This window comes from Bipolaris zeicola, assembly GCF_000523435.1.
Source record: "Bipolaris zeicola 26-R-13 unplaced genomic scaffold scaffold_243, whole genome shotgun sequence".
Lineage (NCBI taxonomy): Eukaryota > Fungi > Ascomycota > Dothideomycetes > Pleosporales > Pleosporaceae > Bipolaris > Bipolaris zeicola.
This window is the reverse complement of record NW_006912292.1, coordinates 1-17722: the sequence shown is the minus strand read 5'-3', so window position 1 is coordinate 17722 and position 17722 is coordinate 1. Positions and strand designations below refer to the sequence as shown.

Sequence of the window (17722 nt, the reverse complement as noted above, 5' to 3'; positions counted from 1 at the left end):
TTCAGATATGGTAACCCTTACATCACCAACGTATTACTAGTCAACGCCGATCAGCGTCAAGCCGACATCTCATAATTCACCAAAAAACCAAATACAGCAATCCGTTTCCGTATAAACTTCAAAAAAACACCCAACCTCTCTCTACCAACCCTCTCTTTTTCCCCGTCTTCCACATCCCTCATAACAACCTTCCAAACTCGCCCACCAGCACAACCAAAATACTCACATCACACCTGAAAACAGATGCACCTCCATATCTAGAATCAAAACACCCAAATCTCCCCACTCCCCTCTCAATTTCCCCAACAATCGCGTAACTCGCTCGATTCCCCCCCCCCCCCCCCCCCCCCCCCCCCCCCCCCCCCCCCCCCCCCCCCCCCCCCCCCCACACACACACACCCACACCCAACACATCCCCCACTTTCCCCCACCAACACCAGCCACAACTGGACGAAATGCCATAACACGTCCAACACATCTATCTCCCGTCAACAATTTTAGAGTTACAATTTGGACTACGGATCAACATGCATCTTTTCGGTTAAAAAAGAAAAACCGTACGTACGGGGGATATAAAGTACTTAGAGACACAATTGGGTATGAATGGAGAGGTTTATTAGACCAGGGGGAAAGTGAGATTGATGTGTTACGTTTTCGTTAGCTACTCAATTTTTCATTACTTTTTGGATGGTGCAGTGAGGTGCTGGAGAGAAAGAGAGAGAGAGAGATAGGCAGGGGTGCTGATGAATAAGTGGAGATGACTTCTTTGTGTTCTAGAGATTTAGAAGAGATGTACATAATGAATAGTATGTAGCGATTGCAAAACGTGGTTAGTATGCTAAGTTGGGATTCTTGTATATTGGTGTGAGTGAGTATTTTATGGGTAAAGAGGCTGGGGATTGGGGTGGTGTTTGTTTAATGGATAAGGGGGAAGAGGGGGGGATGTGGTCTCATGAATAGGCTTGAGAGTAAGACTTGGATGATTTTCCTAAAAGAATGTTGGTGTAACAGAGATGGGAGCAACAAAAAAAAAGAGGTAGCCTTGCCAAGGCTTTGTGAACATGCCCCCCTCGGCCGTGCAACCAGGGTCCTACAGTCTGTGTACCATTGGCCTCTCACGTCTGCATAGACATAATTTTTTGTACATGGGCTCAAATGCTTAGTTGTCAATAGTTAGCTTTCATCTCCAGATTTTCGTGCTTGCATCAGCTACGCGACTAACCGGCAATTGCCACACATCCACCGGAATTCGCCTAGTAATACACGTTGATACAGAGCAGCAATCAGTTTGAATAAATTACTCCATATTACTGTTGAAGCACATGGTTACTATAACCCCAGTCGTAGTATCTCACTACGCTCTAGCAGCCCGGAGTTTGCCTTTCGTCGGTAAATTTGCAAAAACACACTGTCGAAACATGACCTGAATAAAAGAAAACAGACGAAGAAAAAAAAGAAAACCACCCATTCATTTCAAAGAAAGCAATTCGCAGTCCGCTCAAGCGCTGTTCTTGGGGTTTTCAGGAGAAGCTTTCCACTGCCCAGATGTCAGCAAGGGTTACACAACGTCATGGCGCAATACATGTCGCAGCCATGAAATGACTGAAATGGATTGGATCAAACGTACCTTCTTGCCGAGCTCTTGCTGTTGCTCCTTGAAAGACAAGTCCTTGTACTCGTCGCGGTGAGCCTTGACTGTGTGTTGTTGGTCAGCAAACCTTAACCCCTAACAACGCCCGTCTTGCGTGGCGACCAAACGACAGTCGCGTCTGAATAACGCGATAAAGCGCGTCAAACGGTGAAATACTTACAGTATGCTTGCATCTTAGCCATGGCGTTTCTGGCGTTGTTCTTCTTTCCCGCGCGACCACCCTTGGGAGCAGTCTTCTTGACGCCGGCGGCGCTTGCCGTCTTTGGTGTCGCCGTCTTGGTAGTGGTGGTAGTAGTAGTAGTAGTAGTAACAGCCATTGTGAGGTAGTTGATGCTAATTGAGATTTATAAAAGACGTAAGATGTGTGGAGTTGATGAGATCTGGAGGATCGAACGAGACTGCGAGTGACAATTGTTGTTGTTGTTGTGACAGTGAAGAGGTGGGAAGGTGAAGTGAAGGTTCATTGAGAGCAGGCACGGCCCCGGAACACGCTAAACCAGGCTTAGCTCATCACATACCTACTCTATGATCTCCATAGCCTATTCTGATACATGCGCCGGCCCTCGTGAATGGCCAGACGTGATTGGCGCATATTGTTATCTGAAACTCTTGGTAATATATGCCCCAGACACTTTGGGCACAAGCGAGACACAACGGCACAAGAGCGCATGATTATGCTCGAAGACACGACTCCCATTCCACATGGCGCTTGTTAATAGTTGCTCTCCAACAATATCGACGGCCTCTTGACCTTAAGTGGCCCACCCCTGCTGTCATCTCGAGCGATTCAGGTTTGACATGGCACAACTGCCTGAATCCGTCTTTTACCGGATCCGCAAATCCATGAGTCGCTATATATATATGCAAGGCCTCATTTTGCAGTTTCCAGATACGAGTAATGCCATGCGCTGATTTCCATCCCACGACATAGTTTCAGTATGCGGGATTTCTCTCCATGTTTTCCCCGAGAAATGGTGAATCTCTTGAGACAGCATCAAGGTACTTGTACAGCACATGCCCTCTCAAGTCCAACTCTTACACACGGTCTCGCGGACGTAGCTCAAATTGTGAATATTCAATTGCAGGCCTGGCTTCAAGTAACCTATGACGACGAATCCTCCGTTGTCTCCTCTGTTATGCGACGGGATCGAGCGTCGTGCGAGTCGGCATTTGTACCCCCTGTATTCAGCACCGGTTTCTCGAAGCCACGGAGGCTAAACTTGCGACGGCGACCGCTTGGCCGTTCTGTAAGACTGGGAGCACGGGGCCTAGACTTTCCCCGGGCGCGTCCACCCACGACGGGTATCTCGTGCGCACCGGCGCGGAAGACGTATAAGAGTATGTCGTAGACGAGCAGCACGGCCCACGGGGCAATGGCTATAAGGCCGAGGAAAAGCTAGGGCTAGTGAGAAACCCGGATCGCGGTTACAGGCACTCAACAGTACTCACGAATATGCGCGTAATCCACGTCTCCACCACCGCGAAGCTCTCAGGCAGAATTGAGAAGAGGCCCATGCCGGCACGAGACGGAAGCTTGCACACGCGACTGCAAACGAGCAACCGGCGTGCTGAGTGCGGAAGAATAGGAGGCTCCAGAAGCAGGATTAATGGGTACGAGGAGGGTTGCACGTCCACGACACCTAGCGACACTCACGAGGATGTGTGTCTGTACGTACGTAAGTATGTATAATGATGGGGAAATCTGGCCGAGGGGCTGCGGATAGGTGCCGGGCAACGCCACAGCTGTGGAGACAGGCGGGTCGTGGCTGGTGCTCTTCCCCGGCTGCATCCTGGTCGAAGGGGCCAGGATCATCCATCCACCCCTCAACACTCACCACTGGTTCTCTACGCTGGATGCAGCTGACAGAAGCCTCAGCCTTGGATGCACACTTGTATCATCGCTCCACGACTGGTTGACCGGATCTCTTGGCACTGCCCTCCTACAGCCAATAGGCACATGTTCGGCATGCAGTACAACCACCCTCCAAAGGGCGCTGCTCGAGGCTTAAATGCCCCTCCACGGTGACGGCACTTGGATCTTACTCATATGCAGTGCCTCTTGTCGAGGACCGTTCCTTGTATCATTATTGAATTATTGTCACCCATATTCCAACTACAATCGATCCCGGACACGCGGTAGGCTTCCATGGGACACGTGTGTGGCTCCCTGTGTATGCAAATGGCTGCCTGATTCTGTTTCCTGCCCGTCATTGTCAACCACGAGGCTATGCCTGTCAGACTATAGCGGAGGCTCCCAGATTGTTGACTTCCCTGTGGACCCTCTCAAAGCATCACATACCATACTTTGCCCATCTTCACAGACTAGGCGGCTGTTCTCACTGCTACAGCCTGCTCAACATCCTCGCTGACTCGACGTGATATTCACAACACACTACAATACTGGACGTTTACCACGAGACACTTGACGGCCTCTGGCCTGCCGCATCAACATGGACGACCTCTCATTCTTGGACATGTCCGACCAGGGCAACGCAACCCTCAAAGCTGTACTTCCACACGGAGAGGTTCGTCTGATTTCGTGTCGTATCTGCCCATACATGTTCCTGGACAGCTGCCCATTGCTGTACCACGCATTCGAGTACGGCCCGAATGGTAGTCTTCAGGCCAGCATCGACGTTCCATCCACAAATGGGCTTATCTCGCTACTCCGTTACTGCTACACGGGTAGCTACCTCCCACCCACTGAAGATGGCGGACACCCCTTGTTGCTTCCACACGTCGAAGTTTACAAGATGGCCAAAGACTTTGATATCCCCGAACTGCAGCTCCTCGCCCATGGCAACTTCTCCTGCCAAATCGAATTCGCATGCTGCGTACCCTTCCCGCCACAAGATTTGCTCGAGACTATTCGTTTCGTATACCAGCACTACTATAGCAGCCTAGCGCGTCCACAGCACGACCTTGTTGGTACGCTCCTCAACTACATTATCTCGAGGTTCATGTATTACAATCTTGGGGAGGATGCGGACTTTATTAAACTCGCGACCGATATTCCAGAGTTTTGTCAAGACCTTTGTTCTACAAACATGGAGCGCAATTTTGAAGACGATTGTAAGTCTGAGATATTTTTGACATAGCTGCTGAAATTGTACTAACTTTAAAAGGCGCCTTCCACATCATACGGTTGTGTCTCGACACTCTTGGCGTCCAATCCTGCACCCAACCCATCCCGACTGCCTCAAAAGACTTGTTATCAGAGACAATTTGCGGAGAAGATACCATCATTTCAGATGAGTCAGAGAGTGAGAACACGACCCTTGTTGTTCCCGCTCTTGCAAGCGGAACAAACGAAAGAGAAGATACGAGGAACATGATGGACTCCGTTACCACCACTCTTGTCCATCGACCAAAGATTCCACAACCGGACGTGATGGAAGGTGTCGAGACCCTATATTCCGATGAGGACGAGGATTACACGGTGGTGTCTTCGTCCGATTTACATACTCCTACTACTTCCGACGAGCTAATGTCTAGTCCGGAGTTGGTTCCTACACCTGTTGTTGATATTCTGGCCGCCACCGGTACTGACTATACTTCTGATGACGAGTGGACCATAGTCCGATAGGATATCGCCGCCGCTTGCTCCACAACATCAAGGGCCATTGTTCACAACAAAATATATTTGCGATTTTCGCTAGGACTGATACATGCGTGATAGGAGTTACAAGAATAACAAAAGGCAAAAACAGGCGTATTTATGAAACAATATGATTCGATTTGATTTCTAGAATATGCACCACTAGGGGTTGGATTTTGGCATGTTACTCCTGTCACTGGGCAGCGTGGCCTGGGTTACATAATTTAAAACTTTGGGTGATGTGACGTGATCTATTGAAGACATGGCAAGATAGGTGTTGTATAGATCAGCTCTAGTTTTAACAAAATACAATATTGTTATCTCTTACTTATTGTATCATTCTACTACCTTTGATCTGTCGGATATTTTCCAGGGTATACCTGAGCTGCGATGTTACTTTTGTTTGAATTTGTCATCTTTTGATTATGAGACAAGAACTACATGATCTGACTCCCATGGTCTTCGGAAAACCAGTCTCGGCCATGGAAACGAGTGAAAAGCAGAGCAGCTATCTGATTTTCTCACACGCAAAGCCAACTGTCTGGTTGTCAATAGCTTGACAGATTTCTCGATGCTTATGTTTTATGGTTTTGCACTCAGCTATTGGATTTCCTACTGAGAAGCAGACAATTACTCCTCGACCTGTAAACTATCAAACAAGAGAAACCATGGTATACATGATCGAAATTAGAAATTTAAATAATAACAGCAATCTAAAGAGGTTCGTCGCAAACCTGAGAGACGACCAACACCCAGAACCACTATAACAGTGATACATCCAATGGGCGTGTGGCCATTGGACCGCAGCAAAATCCTCCAACTCTGGTTACAAAGTCTCCTAGCCTCACAAAATGTCACCCTTATTCGCACAAACTCATGTTGCTCTGGCTATAACTACTCGCTATCCCCCCCTTAACTCTCACTATCCCTCACAAACCACAAGTCTCCATTCCCAAACAACAAAACACCACCCTCACCCTCACCACCCAACCACCCAACTACCAAATCACACTCCACTCCAACAACTCACCATCTAAACATCCAAATCCAAACCGCAAAAACAAAAATGCCCTTCCACACCCCCCAACCCATCTCCAAACCACCAAAATGCCCACCAACACCTAGACCCCAACCCACACAACCCCAACTCCCTTCACCTCCCCACTACAACCTCACCCCCACACCCCCACACCCCTTCTTCGCCAGCCTAGCCGCCCGCCTAGCCTACACATCCGAACCCCGTTTCCTCCCCAACGGCGAACTCACACGCCCTGACCCGATGCCGAGCTACATCCCCGTGCACAGCGACGACCGGCTACCACCGCATCCACGGCCCGCCAGTCTCTCATCGTGGAATCCCGTGCGGAGGAGCGAGCGGAGGCGGGAAGCGAAGAGTGACTTTACTACTTCGACGATGGAAGGACGGGTGGAGAAGAAGAAAGGGAGGGAGGAGGCGAGGGTAGGAGCAGGGTTGAGGCAGATGGAGTTGGCGTTGCGGCCAAAGCGTGAGGCGGGGAGGGGACAGAGGGGGCATGCGGGGTGGCATCCGTGTGAGCATACTGCTGCGGCGGAGAGGGAGCAGCAAAGGGTGCAAGGAAGGGAGTCGGAGGGAAGTAATGGGAACATAACGACGCCGCGTGCGTCAGGTCGTGTAGGTAAGAAGGGCGAGAAATATGTACGGTGTATGTGCTGCGGACGGGAATATCAGGCAAAGTCGCCGGCGGAGCTGAAGCCAGATACGAAACTCAGCATATGTGGGGATTGTGGGAGGAAGATGGGTGTGGAACATGGTGAGACGGAGGAGATGGAATTGTAGATAGACGAGTATGCAATGTAAAAAAATGGGGGTTGGGCCTCCATACCCATCTGTTCAGAAATTTGTTCTTTCGTTCAACGCCCAATAACTCAAGACCATACAGATGTTGGAAATTCAGAAGAAACCGAAAAAGTAGTCTCGTCCTGATTTGTCTCAGTAGCAAAAGGAGATGATCCAAATCCAAACAGCATATCAAAACTGAAAAAATTCTTTTCTCTGTAGCGGCAAGGCCACGCATACTTTACATGTTGAAAAGCCACATTATTCATTTGGAACGAGATCAATAGGACATCCATATGTGCAAGAAAAGTTTGTTTCAATGATACAGAAACCTGGACATCCTCCAAGTAGCTATGACAGTCATGGAGACCATCTCAAAAGGAACTAAACCTCCCGTGCCAGATAGCGCATCAGGATGATGCCGCGCCAGAATAGTAAAGATACATCAAGAATCCAAGGCCCCGGAGTAGGAAAGGTAATAATCAGTCTCATTGGCCTCATGTCGCGCAGTCATACCTCCGGATATCCTTAGGCTCCATTTTCGCATAATCCATGTCCACAGTGGGAAGCCTCGGAGCGTCAATTTAGAAAAAAGAAATGATACTTTAGGCACCACACAGGCCTACTGCATGGACGTCAGTAGATGCGCGAGAATACGACACCAGGGCAGAGCCAGAGGTGTTCGACATACGTTGCCAGTCATGCTCTTCCATTCTAGTAGCGGCCACGGGGTGGGTAGTCAGCCGGTGGGGCATCGTAGGGTGGACGTCCTCCCGGGCTGCGGGGACGAGCACCACGCGGGGAGGGTGGTCGTCCTCCGTCGTAAGGGCGCCCGTGGCCGTTCATGTAAGGGTCGTCGTAGCGACGAGGTGGAGGTCCGGCCCTAGCATCATAAGGATCGTCAGGGTAACGCGCGCGCGGTGGGCCATACTCATCAGGCATGCGACCACGAGGCGGCGAACGTCCATAACCGACGTCACGCCTGTCATAGAACTCGCGGGGCGGTGTGCGCCGGCGGTAGTCGTCGCGTCGAGGGCTGTAGCCACGAGGGGGGCCGCGACGGTCATAATAGTCGTCATACGGCGCAGGTGGGTAGCCGCGGCGTCCCATAGGGGAGCGCGATCGATATCTGTCTCGGCCCCGGTCATCGGGACCACCAGGGCCTCCGTAAGGAGCCCTAGGCTTAAAAGGTGGAGGTGGGGGAGGATCAGAGACGTCTTGGATGCAGGTAACCTCCTGCCCCTTGAACTCACGGCGGTCCAGTTTCTCCACTGCAGTCTTCAGATCGGCGGCCGTCTCGTATTCGACAAATCTTAATAGTGTCAGCATGCCGTCAGGAGCCCTTTACTATAGCGCACTCACCCAGTGCCATCGCGTTCACGACCAACTTCAGAGTAGACGACGTCCAATCCAGATTGACGGGCAAAATCTTTCAGATCCTATACATTCGAAGTTAAGCGAGGTCCAAATCCAGAATGTATAACGGGAAGCACGCGAGAATAAAGCCATTACTGGTCCGGGAACGGTACGCTGACCCTAACAGGAAACTGGGGAAATCCAATGATCGGGGAGTCTGACCTGCCAGCTGGTCTCCACCGGAAGATTTGCTATTCTCATCCGGTATGGCGTACGTCTAGGACGTGGTGGGACGCGCTCGTGGGGAGTAAAGTTCTCGTTGCGGGCGCGCGAGCCACGAGCGAATTGGACAATGAGGCGCTCGCCCATGAAATCGGAACCATCTTATAAAAAGTTAGGAGGACGTGTCTGGGGGAATTGAACGCGACAAACTACATACGGAAAGCTACACAGAAATTAGCGCTTCTTCGGTCTAATGGGTGGTGGGCCAAGCTTACCAGGAACGACGTCACGAGCGTCCATGGCGTCCTTGTACTCGATGAAACCGAAACCGTTCATCAACTTGATCTCGGTAATCTCACCGGTGCCATGCGTCTGGAAGTGGCCTTCGACGTCTGCCTTGGTGGCATTACGGGGAAGGTTGCCTAGGTATAGGCGCGTGGACGATACCTCAGTCATGGCGATGGGGGTTATGGTGGAACTGTGGCCTAAGGATAACCTAGTCTGGATAAAATGGTGAGCACATGTCCATGAGTAAGCGGATAGCCAGCGAAGGAGTGCGCATCGTGCCTGCTAGACATGGGAGGCTCCGTTTCAGAGACGCGACACCAGGAAACCAGCGTCCAGCTATGCGTGCAACTACAAGGACCAGGATAGACGCGCGAGGAATGGCCAGAGAATGCAATGCAGGTAGCTAGTCGTACCTTGGAGATTGATGGGGTGGCGAAGGCTGGATGCAGGGCAGTGGTAGAAGGACCTGAGTGGTGAAGGGCCTGGAGGGAGCCGGCTGAGCGCAGATGTCGCGCACTCGGGTCTGAGGAGAGAAATTAGTATGCCCGGTATCGCGGCAGCGGGGTGCAAGCAGAGATGATGGCCGAGCTGCTGTTGATGTGACAGGCCCCGGCGTGGTTGTTGGGTGGAGAGTGACGAAGGGCGCGGAGACGAACTTCGCCCAACGCCGCCTTACTTGGCTAAGCTAGAGCACAGACATCACGTGCATTCCGCTTTCTCTGAGGCCCATGGATGCCCTGCCTGCCGAGGCTACCACTTAGACGCAACCTCACGCAAATGCATGTGCTATCATACGCTAAGGGACCATACTGAACACGTACCCCGACCACATCTTCACCAATACCAAATGCTTGGCAATCAAGAATATGTCATTCATGTGCCTCTGTTGCAGTCGGCAATCCTCGCTTGGGCAGCAACAATAATTGGGCTGGCCACTTATACATACACATGTGGTCTCTCCTAATATACATGTCGGGTGATATCTTACTTTGCGCATCGAGCTGCCTAAGTTGAATAGGTGTGGAGCTCACCAGATGACTGTGCTTAAGTCAGGACGTACTTTGGTCCTTCGCCGCCCTGGGGTGTTTGCCAGTTGATATCCTGATCCGGTACTTTGATATCGCAAGTCTTGCAGTGAACGCAGCTAACACCAGTCAATCAGAATGCACTCAATCTTGACTAGCTTTTTTGGATACTTACTTCTGAGCGTTGATTTGGAACCGGACGCCCAACTCTTTGCTGGCATCCTCGACATACTCATACACACCTGCGGGACAGAAGCGGTTTTCGACACCCTTGTATTTGGGCCACTCCCTCTTGGCATGCTCATCAAGATCCTTTACCTGGAGATGGCAGGGCTGGTCCTCCTCATGATTTGTGCCGCTACGGCTGACACTGGTCAGTATGTCGAAGCTGATCTTGCCGTCCGGCTTGGGGTATTCGATCTTCTGGTACTCATCCGCAGGCTTTGTCGCTGCATGATCAGGCTTCCCATGTTTCAGTGTCCAAGGCGCTTTGCCTCGGAGGACGTATGCCTCCAATCCTGAGTACGCTATGCCTCCGTACACACCAAGAGGGGTATGGAAAGACGGCCGCATATTTCGCACAGTTTTCAACTCTGACCAGATTGGTGACTTGCGCATCTTGTCTTCATAGTCGTACAGGAATATAGTCCCGCCGTCTGTGTTGGCTTGAAGAGCGTCCCACGTCGCTTCGGCGGCCAGCATACCTGATCTCATCGCATTGTGTGTGCCTTTGATTTTCGGTAGGTTGACCAAGCCTGCTGCATCTCCAAGGAGGGCACCACCAGGGAAAGCAAGCTTGGGGATGGACTGGAAACCACCCTCGACCAGAGTCCTTGCGCCGTAGGAGATGCACTTGCCACCCTCCAGCACATCCTTGTATAACGGGTGGTGTTTCATCTTTTGGAACTCACCATAAGGCGCCAGCCACGGATTGGGGTAGTCAAGCCCGACCACTAGGCCAATGCTGACCAAGTTGTCGCCAAAATGGTACATCCAACCTCCTCCATAGGTATCCTTAGGAAGCGGGTAACCCAGAGAATGCACGACACGACCAGACTTGAACTTCTCGGGCTGCACTTCCCAGACCTCTTTGATTCCAAGGCCGTAGGTTTGATGCTGGCTGTCCCGTCTCAGATCGTACTTTTTGATAATCTGCTTTGACAAGCTACCGTGGCAGCCTTCACCAAGCAATGTGACACGGGCATGAAATTCCATTCCTCGTTCAAAGGAGTCCTTGGGTTTTCCCTCTCGCGATATACCGAGATCGTTGGTGGCTACGCCACGTACAACGCCTTCGTGGTTATAAAGCACTTCGGACGCAGCAAACCCAGGGTAGACTTCTACGCCAACCTCTTCCGCTCGTTCGCCGAGCCACTTGACCATCTGATTCAAGCTTATGATGAAGTTGCCATGGTTGTTCATCTGCGGGGGCTTGGGGAGGGGTATGGCGCGGTCCCTGGTCATGAAGTACATGTGATCCTCCTTCGCAGGCGTAATGTCAGCGAAGCGGTTCAGGTTATCCTCCGATCTCCAGTCTGGTAGCAACTCATCAAGAGCGGAAGGCTCAATGACATTGCCTGAAACAATATGATCACCTAGCTCTCCAGCCTTTTCCAGCACCAACACTCTGAAGTCCTCATTGCCTGCCGCTGTCGCAAGCTGCTTCAGCTTTATAGCCGCCGACAGGCCGGCCGGGCCCCCACCCACAATGAGCACATCGACCTCATCAGATTCGCGCTCTATCGATTTGGGGTCGAATGTGTCGTCTACCGCAGCCAATTGTGTGCGTGGCGTTGTGCAAAACGGTCGTCTTTGGCCGGCAATTTGGAGTGCCGGGCGGCAGGATCCTGACACACTTCGTATACGCGGTGACGTGCATGCAATCGGTCGTGTTGCTATGCGCGTGGATTGCGACGTCGTGAGCAGCCGTCGTGTTATGGACGCGGGGATGGACCGTGTAGCCATTGCGGCGTGTTGGACAGGCATTTAACGTTGATGGATGTGGAGAATCCAGGTGAGAAGAGGGACTGGATCTTAAAAGCTTGTGTATGTATACGCGTGACTGGCTACACTCCACTGGCCAGCACTCAACCGTCCGGGTGGCGACGAGACGGAGGCACCAAAAAACAGCGCCGTCCTTGACCAGACTTCGAAAATGACGATGTCCAAAAGTCGCAGCCGAGGCTAGAGGCTAGGTGCGGGATTGTAACGGGGCGCACGCCATTGGCCAGCGCTCCTGTCACCCTGTCACCCGTCACTTTGTAATTCCTTCGCTCCGCTCTCCACATTCAACACCTGTCAAAACACGTGCAACCGACCCGACTATGAGCACGGTGGCGGTTGATTTACAGCGTATATCTCTAACCATGTAACCGACACGTTCAGAAACGAGGCGTTGATCCCCCGGCTCCTGTATGGCTCATGGCGTGTTAACATCAAAGGCTGAGACGCTCCGCCGCGTTGGTGAACTACAATGGGCCCACGCGGTCCATGGAACCCACAAAACTGATCAGCTACAGGGCGGGAATCCTGCTGTTGTCGTACTGCTCGAGAGACTGAGCGCAACTGTTGCAGTTGTTTGACATATCACCTACTGCGTATATGCATCGCATGCCCCTGAATCGACAAAGGCGAAACCCGTTAGTCTCTTGTACCCCTTCGCCAGTGCAGAGCGAAAGAATGGCAATGGACTGGACACTAGTAAATGAAATCAGAGGACGCATGGCCTGTATCCAGATCATTCCCCTTCAATACCATCTCTTTCAAAAAGCATTTCTCGTCAAGACTTTTGAAGCTTCTTGGTATGTACTTGCAGCGGGCACATCTCGGTGGGCCTGAAACCAGCTGAGATTCAGGCCCACGTACGGCGCCAAACCTCAGTCATACATCAAACTCCAAACTTATGCGTTTAGGACAATATTTTCTCCGCATATACCCCCCCCGGCTCTGTCTGCAACAAGCTCTCAAACTGTACACGTTCGATTTCTAGGCCGCATCGCTGCATGACGACCGCCTCCCCGGCGTCAGGCGTGCTTCTCGCTTCTCATCCGCAATTCCATTTTCTTATTCATGCGTTTTCATTCGACCGTTTACAGCCAAGACGCGGCCCCGATCCCATAGCAGACATGATCTAGGCTTGTAACTGGAAGCTAAGCTCTTGTTCCTGTGAGAGAATTACGGGCCTGATCGACCAGACCTCTTTGAGGCCTGGCCCTCTCCAGGCATCCTCCAACGGCCCATGTGTGATGTGCTCGGAGGACCATGAACATCCATCTCAGCAAACGCGGCTTGTTCTATATTCAGCACTTCTCTGTTCAGGGACGCCGACATGGTGCATAAAGCCAAGTTTGTATATAACCTGATCCCCTTAGGAGCTTACAACATCACGCTCACCTTCCATCCTTCAGATCATTCCTTGGTGCTGAGCACTTATTTTTTTTATTCCACTTCGATTCTCAAGAGCTGTGCTCAATTTACATTTCGACACATCTCGTTTCAATCCTTCAACTTTAACCGAATACCGTCATTATGAAGACCTCTGTTCCCCTTCTCACAATTCTTTCCGCTTCCTTTGTGGCAGCGGCTCCAGCGCCTTTCGCAGGCAATGGACCAGCAATCGCTGCTCGCGCCCAGGATGCGGCCATTGCCAACCTGAACTTTGGTCGTCGCGAAGAAGAGGTTGTGCACAAGTTTGGCGAAAAGGCCCTAAAGCTCCGCGGTGTGCTCTTGGCCGCACGGGGTAGTATGGCTAAGGATAATGCTAATGCAGAAGATGCTGCTGCTGCTGATGGCAACGCTAAAGACCAGGCAGCACAGGATGCTGCCGCTGCTGCAGAAGAAGAACAAGCTCAGGGAAATGGCAAGAACAACGCCAAAGATCAAGCCGCTCAGGAAGCCGCTGCAGGTAATAATATCTCTCTTCCTCTTCAAAAACATCTCACTAACTCAGCAAAGCCCAAGATAAACAAGCAGCAGAGGATGCTCAGGCACAGCAAGACGAGGCTGCTGCTGGAGGCATGAAGCAAGACAAGGCTGCCGACCAGGCTGCCGCTGAAGCTGATCAGGCACAGCAAGGTGCTGCTGCTGCCGATGACCAAAAGGCAGCGGCCGAGCAGAAGGCGGCGGCCGACCAAAAAGCAGCAGAGGAGCAAGCTGCAGCCGATCACAAAGCTGCAGCAGAGCAAAAGGCAGCAGAGGAGCAGGCGGCAGCTGATCACAAGGCAGCGGCCGAGAAGGAGGCTGCTCAGATGGAGCAGGCCGCAGCAGGGCAAGCAAACAATGCCACTATGGGAGCCGATCATCAAGCTGCTGCTGACCAGAAAGCCGCTGCTGAACAAGCCGCCGCTGAACAAGAGGCGGCTCAAATGGAGAAGCACAAGGGTGCTGCCGCCGATCAAGCTGCTGCTGAACAGGAAGCCGCCCAGATGGAGAAACAGAAGGGTGCCGCTAACGATCAAGCTGCTGCTGATCACAAGGCTGCTGCTGACCAGAAAGCCGCTGCTGAACAAGCCGCTGCTGAACAAGCCGCCGCTGAACAAGAGGCGGCTCAAATGGAGAAGCACAAGGGTGCTGCTGCTGCCGACCAAGCCGCCGCCGACCAAGCTGCTGCCGACCAGCAGGCCGCTCAAAAGGAGAAGCAAAAGGGAGCTGCTAACGACCAAGCCGCCGCTGACCAAGCCGCCGCCGACCAGGCCGCCGCTGAACAGCAGAACAGCTGCAACATTGGTGCTGACCAGGCTGCCCAAGATGCTGCTAACCAGCAAGCGGAGTTGGCTAAGGGAATGCAAGACGCTGCTGCCGGTGGAGCTGCTCAAGCAGGAAGTAAGTATCGTCTCCTCTAGCAACGATTCTAGATACTGACAAGCCTAGATGCTACAGCTGGCGCTGGCGGTAACAACGGCAAGGGTAAGGGTAAGGGTAAGGGCAAGGGTCATGGCAAGAACAATGGCAAGAACAACGGCAAGGGCAACGGTATGTACTACTGAGTCCCAGAAGAGTCCGACATGGTGCTAATCAAGACGCAGGTGCCAACGCTCAAGATGGAGCCGATAGGGGTGCTGGTATGGATGCTGGTGCTGCCGCTGATGCACAAGCTGGAGCCGACGCTGGTATGGGTGCCGACGCCCAGGCCGGTAAGGGCAAGGGCAAGGATGCTGACGCTGCTGCTCAGGCTGGCAAAGACGCCGGCATGGGTGCTGGGGCTGCCGCCGACGCTGGAGCTGCCGCTGATGCTCAGGCTGGCAAAGACGCTGGCATGGGCGCTGCCGCCAACGCTGGAGCTGCCGCCGATGCTGAGGCTGCTGCTGGCGCTCAACAGCAGAAGGCTTCAGGCATGAGGCGCAACGCGAGGAGGACAATTGCCTTCCGTGCCTAAATCTTGGACCAGCTGAAGTTGTTAGGTATAAATGGGGGAGATTCTGAGATGAGACGCTCTGCGGTGCAGAAGTCTTCTGTTGTTATGTAATATGCACGACCAAGTGCTATATCATTTTTGTAATAGAGTCATGACTTTAGAATGAATAGCACCATGCTAGTCAAGCTGCTGCTCCATGTGATCGCTTCATCTCACGCGTATATTTTGATGTCTTGTTGAAGGCCACAATCCAGCCTGTTCCTATCGCGAACATGTTGTTACTCGTGCTTTTGGGAGTTGTTATAATCTTCTCTAATAAACTTTTGTAGAAGTAAAAAGCATCAAAGTTAAAGTACTCTACGCAACTTGGAAATAAACAAGTACGCTAAATCGTTCAAGAAACACTCACAAAAAGAAACAACACCCAGGAGTTGCATGTTAACGTGGTGCAACTCCGCAATGCATGTTCTTTTGTATACGCTATCCCTGCTGTGCAACTGGTGTACAGTACCTGCCTGGCCCACAAGTTGCTTCCTGTGCTGTATCGCAGTTTGCCTACACACATATTTCCAATGTATTCACATCCTCAGTAGATCAGGGCGCGTCGCATCAACTCGCGATGTTGTTCATAGTTATCGTATCTTGCGCGTTGCGGTCGGGGTATCGCTGCCGCGCTCGCATGACTGGGAATCGGTGGTGGTGGTGGTGATGAAGTCGCACGTTGGGGAGGATGGCTGAGAAATATCATGTTCTGATCTGCTTTAGATCATCAGTATTTGCGTGCTAGCTAGAACATATTATCAGATTGCGGGGGGAAGTAACATACTACTGCGGCTGGCGGAACTGAGACGGAAGCGGGAGCGACGGGGCCATGAGTTACGCCAGGATCTCACGCTAGGCCAAAGGAGAGGAAGCGCTATTCCCAATATGGCTACGGCTATGGCGGCTATACCAATGATGGCCTCCACAGATAGGCTATGTTGTGATTCGACAGGCGAACTCTCGAGGAGGTGTCGCTTGCGCTGAAACACGGGGGGGATGGGGCTAGCGTGTGCGCTTATAGGGCAGTATGTGAGGGCAACGAGGCAGAGGGAAAGCTGGAGAAGCATATTTTGTCTGAAAGCAGTATGTGGACTGTTACTTTCTATTGACCTGAGATAGGTCGAACATATATGCTAGGTGGGGATGGAACACAACAAGTAACGGAGTATCCTGGCAAGGCTTGCTTGTCAGAAATACGCGGGTGATGTGGTTATAGTGATAGAAGTGAAGAGACGGATAAACAATATGGCAAGGTATGCTGGACGTTTTGGGAGCAGCAGTTATATACAAAGGGTTGTGCTGAAGAGGCGGAAGGAAACTGGTGGTGTGGCAGGGTGCAAAGTCACTGTCTCATTGGGGAAGTGCTGGGTGCACTAGAAAGAATCGAGGTCTAGCACCGAACACAAGGAGGGGCACTGCCACAACTTCTCACCTGCAGCCAATCGACAGTAATCGATTCTGACTGTTGCACGCGTTTCGTGCATCCTCGCCGTTGGACGCGTAGAATACGTTCTTCCCATTGGACGCGCAGAACGCGTTCACGCGTTGACCGCGCTCTCGCAGTGTCACGTGTGCTGCTCTGCCACAGTCATGTCCAAACCAAAATGCCAAGGCCATACGCGAATCACTCGAATCACTGCCTATTCATCAATCCTGAGAAGCAGAGTAGGGCCTTGACTGCCCATTGGTCGCCTTCCTCATGACAGCGACAATGAACTATATCCGACAGCGAAAGGGTGGAATAATCATGCGCATTCTACAATCTAAACATTTAGTCTTGAAAAACCGGGCATCTGCATTGTCCCGATATTCTTGTATTCTAAGAATTGAGTGCACTCGTCGAGTTACGACCGCATTTTCCCTCGCCGCCCCCACGTGGCGTTATGTCCAACTGCCAATCAAGGCGTGTTGCGAGTCGCGTTTCGAAGGCGGGCGACAATGTTTGAGGACAGGGAGGGGAGATTGAATGGGTGTAGTGTATTGTGTAGTAGTGGTAGCGATAGCAATGACTGACGACTGCTGTTTTATCCGGCAGAAAATCGAATGGTCGCTCGCAGCTCGTCCTAGCAGCGCACGCTCGTCCTAGCAGCGCACGCTCGTCCTAGAAGTGGTGACGCTGGAACAGTATGGGAATCAGGAAACAAGAGACAATCTGAACAAAACCCTTACCTGCACAGTTAGTATCGCCACTAGTAAGATACCGTGTTTCATATGTAGACTCAGCTACAGTGTAAAAGGCCACGCCGGTGAATGAAGCACGTGACTATACCACGTGACTCTACTTACACAGAAGAACCTATAACGTGTTCCACCAGTAAGCGGCCCACCCCAGTAAGTGGTCCACCCCACCAAACCTGACACGACTCTCCAC

General features: G+C 51.8%; 7 protein-coding genes across 7 annotated transcripts; 2 read left to right on the top strand and 5 right to left on the bottom strand.

Annotated features, from left to right (window-relative positions):
* Positions 1–1498: 1498 nt before the first annotated feature.
* Positions 1499–1941, bottom strand: COCCADRAFT_63179 (uncharacterized protein; the record flags this gene model as incomplete). Its single annotated transcript, XM_007718616.2, has 3 exons — positions 1499–1537; positions 1628–1695; positions 1812–1941. Coding segments are annotated over 3 exons (237 nt in total), but the record flags the coding sequence as incomplete, so codon positions are not given.
* Positions 1942–2753: 812 nt separating this feature from the next.
* On the bottom strand, positions 2754–3166 carry COCCADRAFT_40663 (uncharacterized protein; the record flags this gene model as incomplete). Its single annotated transcript, XM_007718615.1, has 2 exons — positions 2754–3047; positions 3101–3166. The coding sequence occupies 2 exons, from the start codon at positions 3164–3166 to the stop codon at positions 2754–2756; spliced, it is 360 nt and encodes a 119-aa protein (XP_007716805.1).
* A 935-nt stretch (positions 3167–4101) lies between these two features.
* On the top strand, positions 4102–5237 carry COCCADRAFT_40662 (uncharacterized protein; the record flags this gene model as incomplete). The annotated part of the gene is made up of 2 exons (XM_007718614.1): positions 4102–4723; positions 4777–5237. The coding sequence occupies 2 exons, from the start codon at positions 4102–4104 to the stop codon at positions 5235–5237; spliced, it is 1083 nt and encodes a 360-aa protein (XP_007716804.1).
* A 1010-nt stretch (positions 5238–6247) lies between these two features.
* On the bottom strand, positions 6248–9099 carry COCCADRAFT_40660 (uncharacterized protein; the record flags this gene model as incomplete). The annotated part of the gene is made up of 5 exons (XM_007718613.1): positions 6248–6282; positions 7860–8377; positions 8428–8504; positions 8644–8804; positions 8919–9099. 5 exons carry the CDS (start codon positions 9097–9099, stop codon positions 6248–6250), a joined length of 972 nt encoding a protein of 323 aa, XP_007716803.1.
* An 876-nt stretch (positions 9100–9975) lies between these two features.
* COCCADRAFT_8811 (uncharacterized protein) lies at positions 9976–11921 on the bottom strand (the record flags this gene model as incomplete). The annotated part of the gene is made up of 2 exons (XM_007718612.1): positions 9976–10075; positions 10132–11921. The coding sequence occupies 2 exons, from the start codon at positions 11919–11921 to the stop codon at positions 9976–9978; spliced, it is 1890 nt and encodes a 629-aa protein (XP_007716802.1).
* A 1563-nt stretch (positions 11922–13484) lies between these two features.
* On the top strand, positions 13485–15330 carry COCCADRAFT_29936 (uncharacterized protein; the record flags this gene model as incomplete). The annotated part of the gene is made up of 4 exons (XM_007718611.1): positions 13485–13860; positions 13911–14777; positions 14826–14927; positions 14981–15330. 4 exons carry the CDS (start codon positions 13485–13487, stop codon positions 15328–15330), a joined length of 1695 nt encoding a protein of 564 aa, XP_007716801.1.
* Positions 15331–15895: 565 nt separating this feature from the next.
* Positions 15896–16418, bottom strand: COCCADRAFT_29935 (uncharacterized protein; the record flags this gene model as incomplete). The annotated part of the gene is made up of 2 exons (XM_007718610.1): positions 15896–16068; positions 16136–16418. The coding sequence occupies 2 exons, from the start codon at positions 16416–16418 to the stop codon at positions 15896–15898; spliced, it is 456 nt and encodes a 151-aa protein (XP_007716800.1).
* Positions 16419–17722: the final 1304 nt, after the last annotated feature.